General features: G+C 45.5%; 1 protein-coding gene across 1 annotated transcript in view; it reads right to left on the minus strand.

The window, feature by feature from the left end:
• LOC129528444 (immunoglobulin superfamily member 3-like) overlaps nt 1-7143 on the minus strand; it is a 38619-nt gene extending 31476 nt beyond the window's left edge. The window contains exons 1-2 of the mRNA XM_055368841.1: nt 6738-7143; nt 4449-4859 (exon numbers count right to left, since the gene is read on the minus strand). Of these exons, the coding sequence (XP_055224816.1) occupies nt 4449-4859; nt 6738-7143 (817 nt within the window). The remainder of the gene's footprint in view (nt 1-4448; nt 4860-6737) is intronic.
• Nucleotides 7144-11121: the final 3978 nt, after the last annotated feature.

Consider the following 11121-nt stretch of genomic DNA (forward strand, 5'->3'; position numbering starts at 1 on the left):
ACTTCCCAGGCTCCAGCCATCCTCCCACCTCAGCCTCCAGAGTAGCCACCATATCTGGCTAATTTTTGTTGAGTTGGGTGTTTAACCAGGCGTGAGGGGGTGACCAAAGAGGGCCTCATCACCACTAACAGCATCACCACAACCTATGTACCAGTGTACAGTGGCTATTAATCCCATTAGACAGCTATCGTATCTCATAGGCACCCAGGGCAGAAGTCAGGGGGAAGAAAACGGAGTTAAGGGTTAGAGACTGGAGCTGTGACCACTGCCCAGTTCTAGCTCTGTTCCTCTAAAAAGAACACTGAGGTGGAAAAAATCTCATGGCAGAGATGTTTGAATTCCATGTAGATTCATTAGCTCTGACCTTGTCTGCCTTCCCTAGACTGGCATGTCTAGTCTTTCCCACTATCTTCAAGATCTTGCCCATTCATCCCGTCCTAGGCACTCTTCAAGCAGACGAGGTTTCTGTTTCCCCGAGAAAACATAAGAGTCACGCATGAGCAGCATCCACATTCCTCTTTTCCAGCCCCAGCTCAGCTTTACCCCTCCTGCTCCTCAGGCTCTCCAGCCCCTCCCCCCGATATAGGCCAGTGTCCTGCTGCAAACACCCCTTTCCAGTGACCTAACTACTTCCTCTAGCAGCCAAACTTCCTGACAGGGAAAACCACGTCATCAACTCCAGGGCCTCCCCTCCAATGAAGTAGCTGCCGTCGCAGCTTCCAGCTCCCAAGAGACCAGTCTTAAGAGGCATGGATTGAAGGAAGCACATTTCACTCTGCCACCATCTGCCTGGATGAACACACCCATATGGGACAGTCCTCGTGTTATCTGCTGGATATTATCTCTCAGGTCAACCCAATTAGTCATTTATAACCCGACATCAATGGCAGAAAAGCACTCCTTCCACATAAACACCACTGGAGCTGTGCAAGGGGTACCCTAGACCTCAGACCTTTCCATTACTCCAGGTTAGCCTGGCTGTAACTCTGGCTTTCTTCTTTCAGCGGCCAAAGACTCTGCTTATCTCAGGGGAATCCCCCCATGCCTTGGTGACACCTTCATGTTCCCAGGTTGAAGACACAAGATTTACCCGCATCACCCCCGTTTCTGCCCTTGGTTATGCCCAGTCAATTACCTCTCTAGAAACTGACCTGTGCTTTTTCCAATACCCCTTCCACTTCATCTCACTGAAATTAGGCTTCACTGACTTAGCAAATGTCACGAATGATCCACCCTACCCCTACCCCTACCCCCATCCTAACCAAAGGCTTTCCTCAAGCAGGTTGAGGCCTCTGAGCCTGCTCTATGATCCCTTCTCTCCTGCTCTTCTTCTTGCTGGCCTGCCCACTCTGTTCCACTCTCTCACCTGTTTCTCTGGTCACCTCTTACTGCTGCTGTTCTCCCAGGGCCTTTCCCATTTTAACCCCATGGGCTCTTCCAGGGACCTGATCACTCTCAGGCTCGGTCTCTGAGCCCCAGACCCCTATGTCTGAGGACCCACTGGGTGTTTCGCATACTGAGCATCTCTATCAGAGTCTATCTGATGGATGGGCTCTTTCATTGGAATTTACAAAAAGAAAAGGCAGCCAATGCTGCCACAAATGCAAAGGTCCCGCATGTCCTCATTATTGTTCCTTCCCTTCCACAGTTCAAGGAACCCCCAGAGCCACAGCCCCAGCCCCTGGGCTTCTAGACAGTTGGACCCCTCCTTCCATTGTGCTCTTTATTCTTTCACCTCTGGCACCCACTGACCTAGCCTTGGCTCTTATTAGCTCTTTTCTACCTGGTCTCTTGGCTTCAGATGCAACGGATTTAATCAACCTCCAGGTGGCCTCCATAGGTTTTTCTTTCTGAAACCCTGATCTGATTGTCTTACTCCCTGCTTAAAAATCTCTACCTCCTCTCCAGCTGTCTGCAGCAGAGGTCTTCAAACTTTATGAAGAAGAGGACAAAGGAAGGGGACTTTTTATTCATATAAAATCTTCTGCTGCCAAACATAGTTGAAGCAAGGGGGGACCACCCAGGCCCTCGCATGCCTTCTCCCTGCACTCCTGGGTATGTACACGTGCACATGAACACCAACACACACCCATGTCTAACCTCCTAGGCACCTTTGAGGGGCTTCCAGGGTTCCAAGAACAGCTTGAAAACTCTTGGCCCACAGAGTCAAGCCCCGGCTCTATATCACTGCATTTGGGGCTTTGGGCTCCCTTTCCTCTCATCACACACATCTGGAACTCAACATCTGGAACTAGTCATACTTGACTCCTTTCTGCTTGCCAAACATATCAAACACTTTTGCACTTTTATGCTTCTTCTACTGCTGACTCCTCAAGCTTCCAGACTCAGTTCAAGTCAAGAAACTTATTGGTGTTCCTGGATTTGTCTTATCAACCATCCCATTCAGAGAAAACTATCGTTGCAAGAACACTTCCTATTTCCGGTATTCCCAGAGCACTCTATACAAATGCTATCAATGCACTTAGCACATTTTACTTGTCCATTGGTTCTCAGGTCTGCCTAAGTGCAGGGACCAGTGCTAGTCATCTTTGAAGCCCTTAATGCCTATCACCATCACACCTTCAATGCTGTGGAGACTGGCTACATGTTTACTGAAATAAACTGAGAAGGGTAGAGTTGGAGATGCAACTGCTGAACCTAAACAGCACAGGAATGCAGAGTGAAGTCATCAACTTTTTTTTCACTTAGTTTTCCTTTTGATGGCTTAGTCTAGATACATTTTCAGGGTAAATTCAAAAAGTTCTAATTCCAAATTGGTAAGATTAAAATAAAGAAGATTAACTGATGCAACCTAATTTAAAAGCATTAAGACTCAAAATTTGGCCCAAATTTTTGAAGTTGATCTTAAAACTATCCAGGAAGGGAAAGGATAAATATAAAATAAAGCCCCTTGGATAGATTTTTTAATACTGAAAAATCCAGAAGCAGCTAAATGTCCTACAGAGCAGATAAATTGCTCCCTATCCCTACCAACCCCTATGGTAAAAGATTTCACATCCATTAGATGACTTATTAAAGTGATGTCCAGAGAATTGCTTCTGCCCTAGAAGCTTTGCTTGAAAAAAATGTAGATAGCAGAAGAATCACCTGGGAAGCATGCTAGAAATCCAGCTTCCCAGGTCCCATCCCAGGAGCCTCCAATTGAAGACTTCTGGGAAGAAGCCCCAAAATGTGTACTGTTAGCTGAGTCTGAGGCATTACTCTAGAATGGCAGAGAAAGTATGCAAAGACCTAGACAACTAACTGCAGCAAATGGGACAGGGAGCCCAAGAGACAGGTCCTGAAGAAGGACCCCACCTGTACTGCAACTCACCAGCTCATTTCCAACAAAGCCACACTCACTCACCAGAACCACCACAGTCCTCACTGGAAGTGAGCATCCGCACAAGGAAAGGCTTTCAGGCCACTCATCACCAACTTAGTGATGGCACAACAACCACGCTCCAATCAAAGCTGGGGGAACTGAAGGCCCATGTGAGAACCTGCCCTCAGCCCAGCAGAGGCAGCCAGCAACAGCTGTCAGCTCTGGCCTGGAGCCTGGTGGGCTTATGAGACTGGGGAGTAGAGTCTGGGGCCACAGGAGATACCAAGAGAAGTCAGGGAGGGTTTCAGCTGGCTGTGCCACCATCATTTTGCCTCAAGACAAATGATGGTGTCTAAAGACATCATGCAACCTCTTAAGGACCGCTTCCAGGCCTTCACTTAAGAAAACATCTACAGTGGAACTTGGTACTCTCAGACTGGCCTCATCAACATGCCCTATGACTCCTCTTGAGCCCCAACATAAAGTAATCTGCATTCAGCATCCTCACCGGCAAAATAGGAGTACTACCACCTACTCACCTCACAGAACGTCTGGGGGATGGTGAAGTAATATGTGATAAAGCATTTTGGAAATTACAAAATATCACCAAAGACTATTATTAGATAAAAAATAATAATTTAAGCCAAAATTTCTCTAGTTCATAATGTTAGACCTTGGATGGAAGTCTCATTATCTCAAATGGCTTCTGCAGATGAAACCAGATGGGTACCCAAGGAAGGCAACATCATTAAACGGGGTAGCAACTGTGGCTAATGGGAATGAAAGCCCAGAGTTTTAAGATACAAATGGTTTCTCAGAAATCTCCCAATTTTTAAAATGAGTTTCTAATTCAAAAAAGTGTAAACACCACATAGGTGGAAGAAAGCATGTCTCTAAGCAGGATTCAGTCTGTGTGGCACCTGCCTGTGACTCAGGTCTTAGGATACCTATGTCCCGCACATCCCTCAGCTCCCTCCGGCCGCACACAAGACCGGCTTTAACTTCACATGAAAACCTGCTGTCCTGGTAGAGGTGCCCAAAGAAGGAGTCTCCACATTCTCCCAGTATCTGACAGCTTTCACCACCAAGTAAAGGACAGGACAAGAGGCTCAGAGGGACTGACCAGTTGGCTGGACGTTGACCACGGCTCCCTCGGAACGCTTTCGGGTCATAGCATACCATGACCCATCCGGATCCTGGATCCACTCGGCGGCCTCGCAGTAGAACTCGCCCTGGTCAGAAGGCTGCAGGTGGAAGATGGTGAGGTGGAAGGTGGTCCTCCCCAGCTTGTCCAGCAGCACCTCCCCCAGGCTCTGCCTCTGGGCATATTCGCTGCCGGAGTGAAGCATGAAATCTCGGCTCAGGGAGATGACCTCCACGGGCTTCTCGCCAACTTTCTGCCAGAGCCAGGCCACAGACAGGTGGCTGTGCTGAACGGTCTCCGAGGCCACCTCACAAGTGAGCTCCAGTGGGTCCTGCTCCACTCTGTGCAGAGTCTGGGGCATGGCAGTGGTCTGCAGGGAGTCTGGGATCACTGCAACACAGAAATGTCCTGAGACTGCAGTCACAAAGCCACAGAATCTGAGACTCCCGGGGCTAAGCTCCCATTCCACGCAGGTGTCACTGCACTGCGTCCCTAACAGTCATCCTTGAACCATCGATTCAAGGCCACAGACAGCCCCAAATGCACATAAACAGAAAGTTTTCTGTTCAGATTTGGAAATGCATTATTTTGGTGCTTACACTTACCTGTCTCGAATTCTAATAACACTTGGATAAAACATGGGGTGTATTTCATATTACATAATAAATGAACTCCCTGAAAATACTGTCTTTAAACAATTGTCTTATAGGTCAAATAACATTTGTTGTTGATTCTGGCACTGCTTTGAGATACTTTAACTTCACTTCTGACTGATCCTCTAATGGAAATACCTCCTGGAACTTTTAGTTTTACATTTCTATACAACATCCTTTCTTTCCTTCCCACATCCCCATCCTGTAACTTACTTCAGCAATGCAGCCCTAGGAAGATGATTTTTTTAAAAAACCATTTTTGGTAGAAACTATAATCATCATACCCTATTTTTAGTGGGTTTAATTTTCACGTAATTCATCGATCAAAGGGGTCCTCACTGGAAGGAAGCCACAGTCTGGAGAGATTCAGGCAAGAGAAGAGATTTTCTCCGTGATCCCTTGGTCAGAATCATACTCTGATCCTTGCTTGCACCTTTCTGGAGATTAAATAGCACCACCTCTCTGTATGATGAGAGTACCCTAGTCACAACTAGTATGTGTTTTCTCCCTGTTCTCACCCAAGGATTGGGTCTTACAGGTCTCCTGCTGGGAACGGCCAAGTGCAGTGGCTCACACCTATAATCCTAATACTTTGGGAGGCTGAGGGAGGCGGATCACCTGAGGTCGGGAGTTCGAGACCAGCCTGACCAACATGGAGAAACCCCGTCTCTACTAAAAATACAAAATTAGCCAGGCATGGTAGTGCATGCCTCTAATCCCAGCTACTTGGGAAGCTGAGGCAGGAGAACTGCTTGAACCAGGGAGGTGGAGGTTGCAGTGAGCCCCATTGCACTCCAGCCTGGGCAACAAGAGCGAAACTCTGTCACACACACACACACACATGAAAAATAAAAGGTCTCCTGCTGGGACACAGACTAGTTAGAGAAAGGAAAAATAAACAAATGATAGTATGTGTATTAATAAAAGAACTAGCAACACCCACTGCTTAGTTGTGATAATAAAAACTGGACATTAAGATAGGCAGAGAAACAGAACAGCCTTGATACGGTTAACCCTTTGACACTGGCAAACACTGTGACCAGTGCTGCCCACACTGGAAGCTCCTGCATCCCTCTTCCTCATGTTTCCTTCAGCATTAAGGAGCAACAAGGGAGACAGCCAGTTCATAGTTCCTTACGCATGGAGCCAAAGGACCTTCAATGTACAAGGTCTGAGCAAGGACCCGCAGCCGCATGTGCTTCCTGCTTCAGCAGTGCCCCGTGGGTCTCAGAGCTACCCAAAGGCCTATCCTTCCGAGAGGTTTCTCCTCTCTTCCAACTGATGTCATAAGTCTCACCTTCCTTGTCATTCAGATCATCAACCACAAACGTCCTTGCCTTATATTTTCATATCCCTTTTCACCAGTTACAGGGTTAGTTAACTTATGAAATTCTTAACATCTGCATTAGATCTTTTTAAAGTTTCACCCTCAACCACCTATTATTTAGAAGTGAACACAGAAATTTAGTTTCCTTGTGCTATCTGTTGACCCCTAAAATATGTTGGGAGTTTTGGGATTTTTTTTAAAGTCAAATGCATGGCATAAAGCAAAATTACACTACTAAAGAACTGAGTCAGGCCAGACGCTGGCAACGTGAAGACAGCTTCTCCTTACCCACTAGGTTCATCTTTGCACTGTAAATCCCAAAGTATTGCTTATCGGTGCTGGGTGTGTGGCATTCATATTCTCCGGCATCCCGGGCCTGAAGATCTGTGATGTGCAATAGGGTTGGGTTCCCCTGGACTCTTTCTATGAAGATCTTCCCTTCGCGGATGCGCTGGGTGTAGATGGCATAGGGGAAGGAAGAGTCCATGGTGCTGACGATCTGCACCTCTCGCTCTGGCGACGAAGGCAGGTAAATGGACCACTGGAAATTCTGCTCAGAAGGTCCCTGGTAGCCACTCACATTGCACCAGATAGTGATGTGGGAGCCCTCCGTGCGGTACAAGGGTCCTTCCTGAACGGTGACCTGCCGCTGTGCTGACACCACACCTACGAGGGAGAGAAACACACGCAACATGCTCACTTACTTCTCAGACCAAAATGCAAAGTAGACAGCAATCTCCAAAGGGTTTGTTATTTGTGTGACATGATAATAATATAAACAGCTTACTGGCCCTTTCAAAGGCACTCTGTGATTTATAAATATTAATTAAAACACTCTGTGGTAAAGCACTGTCCCTAATTTGCATATATGGGAATTTGATCATGCCAAGATGTGCTTTTGTTACTTACTCAACAGCTGACCCTTGGGAATTTCATTTAGCCCCTCTGTTTGTCATGTATATGGCAGTTTATATCTATTTATTAATGCTGTGTATAAAGTTTTTAATAAAATAAGCAGGAAAAGTTGAATCCTTGGCACAAATTCAGATGAAAACAAATAAAAGCAACCATCTAGAAATCTGGCTGAAATTAAATGCTTCTTCCTTGGTCCGAGTGCTGTTGGGAGGGAGTCCTGGGAGCACCTTTTTACTGGTGCTGCACCCTTCATTTTCCCATGTAGCTGCTCCCCAACACCACCCCAAGGAGCATTCCTTAGTTTCTCTTCCCTCCATAAATGGAGGCAGAGCTGAGCTCCTGCAGGCTGCTATCATTTTAAGCTGAGCACACCCAAATACAAATGTGAAGGGCTGAAACAGATCCCTGATGCCCAGATTCCCACAAACTGACAAAGGGGGGAACTAACAGTGCCCAGCTAAACCTGTGACAAGGACTGTCAGGCTACCCTTGAGTTTCCCACTCAAGACTCCCCCGCTGACCTCCTGCCTTCTGGCTCAGATACTGTTCTCCAAGGTCACTTCTGCCTGCCTTCTCCATGTTCTTCTTAAAGTGGCATGGTGAGTTTAAGTTCTCATTTCATGCCAACTCAACACTGATTGTGCCTGAGCCACTCAGAAGGTGGGAGGGGCACACCGCTGCCTCTTCATTTCGGCAGTGGTCACGTACTGCAGGTTGTGAAAAGCGCAGGTGAGTTATAGGCGCAGCTTTGCCACCAATTAGAGCTGGTTGTGTCATCTCAGACAACTTGCTTTTCTTCTCCAGACCTTGATCTTCTCATCTATCACATGATTTCTAAGAAGGCTTTAGAGAGGACTAGCATGGGTTCCGATGCTGGCTTTGTCACTTATTAACTGTGGTCTTGGATAAGCTGCTTAACCTCTCTAAGCCTCAGTTTTCTCATCAGTAAGATGGGGATAATAATGCCTGTCTCATAGGGTTATTGAGAAGATTTAGTAACATCTGTAAAGACCCTAGCACAGAGCCTAGCCCACAATCAGTCCTCAATAAAGAGCTGCTGGCTAAGACATATTTCTGCTGGAACATTCTGTGGCTCTGGATCCATAGAGGACAGGATTTGGCCAATGACTGCTTAAGGACATTTCAATGGCCCCTTGACAATGACACCATCACTGGGCTGCCCACCTCATCCCACAGCTGCAGCCCATTCTTGTGATAGCTTCCCTTTTCCCCTACAAATGGGAATGGCGGCTGCCCTGGCTATGCCTATCTGAAGTGGATCCAGCTGGTGAACAGCCGGGACAGCTCAAATACTAGTGGAGTGCAGCTCTCTGCCTAGCCCAGCAGGTGACTGTGCCTCAGTGTAAGCTAATCTAATCTGCAAGATGACAGACCTCAAAACGGCCCATACAATGAAATGCCCATGGCTTGCAAAACTTTAATTCATGCAGAACCTTTCCTCACAAACAAAATCTTACACAGAACCCCATCTTGGCTTCAGCAGAATCAGGAAAAATAAAAAATTGGCAGGGGAAGGAAATAAACAGAACAAGTGGTATCTGAATTTATTTGATATATTCTGGTTGATGGCATTAATTATGATACTTAAAGTCACCATGAGGACAACTCATTAGTAATATCAGTATGTTAAAATATGCTGCATAACATTTTTACTATATGTACAGTCATGCACTGAATAACATTTCAGTCAATGAGGAAACACATGTGCAACAGTGATCCTGTATGATTATAATGGAGCATATATAGAGATCTAATATATGGCACTTAATGTTGGCGTGGCAGATCAAGTAGGGGAAATGACTGCTATTTAGTAACAGTGCTGGGACATTTGATTTTCCATAATAAAATATATAAATGAAAATATATATCCCATCTAGGTTTGTTGAAATACACCCTATGATGTTCACACAAGAATGAAATTGCCTAACGACACATTTCTTAAAACATGTCCCCATCATTAAGTGACCCATGACTGTATACACACACACATATGGTGACATTTGAATCAAGTGATTGCAGTATTCCTGAAACACAGAACATTTTGCAAACAATTTACCTACATTCATAACATTAGGTATCCTTTGAATTGCAGTGTTCTATGACAGAACAACTACAACCAACCCCCATCCATCTCCTGCAAAGAAGGCTGGAGGCAGGTCAGGGTACACCAGCATCTTCAAGGACTGCTTCTCAGTCCTGGACCTACACTGGAATCACCTGGGGAGCTTTAAAAAAATAACAGTGCCTGGACCCCACCTGACATAACTGGTCTTAGGATTAATTAGGATTTTTTTTGAAGCTCCACAGATGATTCAAATCAGGTGTAGCAAAGCACTGTTACTTTAAAGTGTCTCTACCTACATGGTGCCAGCCAAGTGCTCAAATGAAATATCTTAAGGCTCTCACTAGCTTTAAGTTTCTCTCTTTGGTAGAGACCCAATCACTGGTTCAAGGAAGTTTCATTCTCCTCCAGTCTTCCCCAGTGCAAAAGAAAAGAGCTGAGACCCATCAGATACTGGCTTTTGTGATGCAATAATGAGTTTAACCAGAATGCATCCTATTTACAGACCTTACAAAGGCACTCGGCCAGCGGATCATGCATGTCCTCCCCACCCAAAGGTAAACAGTGTTAAGTGGCCTGAATGAGCCAGGACAGAAGGGTCAAATCTACTTGTCTAGGCTGGAAGCAGGTTATAAACAATCCGGACAAATAAATAACTACTGGATTGCACTTTAACCACACACATTCAGCTGCACCTGTTTATCAAATACCTCCTTAATTTCCCTCTGCCCCACAAAGGGCTTCTGACCCCTGAAAATAATGCTTCTCAACATAAAAATAATTGTTTTCTTCTTGGCAGCTTAATTCCCCTTCCACACATCCCACCCCACCCCCCATTTCCCTATAATGGTAATACACTGCTGTGCAGACCTCTGCTGCCTCCAAAGAGACACAGGCACCCAACCCTGACCAGGGCATCCTCTGACCCACAGCCCCTCTATCTCCCCTCTCAACCTACAATAGAAAGTTCCTCCCAGGCAAGGATCATTTTTTTTAAATAACTTTTTTAACTTTAGACATTCTGTACTCTTTGGATTACTCTGCAATAAGCAAATATGACTTCTGTAACATAAAAAGAAAGATCAAAATGTTATATATAACTGCATGAAAAGAACTAGAAAGAAAATACTAGGTGACAGGATGGCAAGTGATTTTTATTTTTTCTTAATATTTTACTCCTTCCCCCAGTCCTCTGCAATGAGTGTGTACCAGTTTTATAACTAGAAAAAAATTTTAGCCAAAAAGAAAAATAATGCATATTTGCTATATAAAATTCACTACTGTAGTATTTATATATATATATATACATATTTGGTCTTTGTCCCCAGTTCCTGGCACTGAGCTCCTAAACCCCTTGGAACTTCCTAAGCAATGGGAATACCTTTTGTTATTTATAAGAAGCCCCTTTTGGCCATCCCAGAGTTTATGCTAATGAGGTGACTGAAGGTGAGCACGGAGGCATTTTCAAGGAAGGAGCTGGCCACGCTTAGAGTTGTGGAGTTTTCAGCCCCACCCTTAGACCTCCAAGGACAAGAGGGGGACCGCAGATTGATCCAATCAGCATTGGTCAGTGATTTGATCAGTCATACCCATGTAATGAAATCCCATATGAAAACCCTAAATAACGGAGTTAGGAGAGCTTCTGGGTGCTGGAAGCGGCGTGCACCAGGAGAG

The sequence above is a fragment of the Gorilla gorilla genome, chromosome 17 (assembly GCF_029281585.2).
Source record: "Gorilla gorilla gorilla isolate KB3781 chromosome 17, NHGRI_mGorGor1-v2.1_pri, whole genome shotgun sequence".
NCBI lineage: Eukaryota > Metazoa > Chordata > Mammalia > Primates > Hominidae > Gorilla > Gorilla gorilla.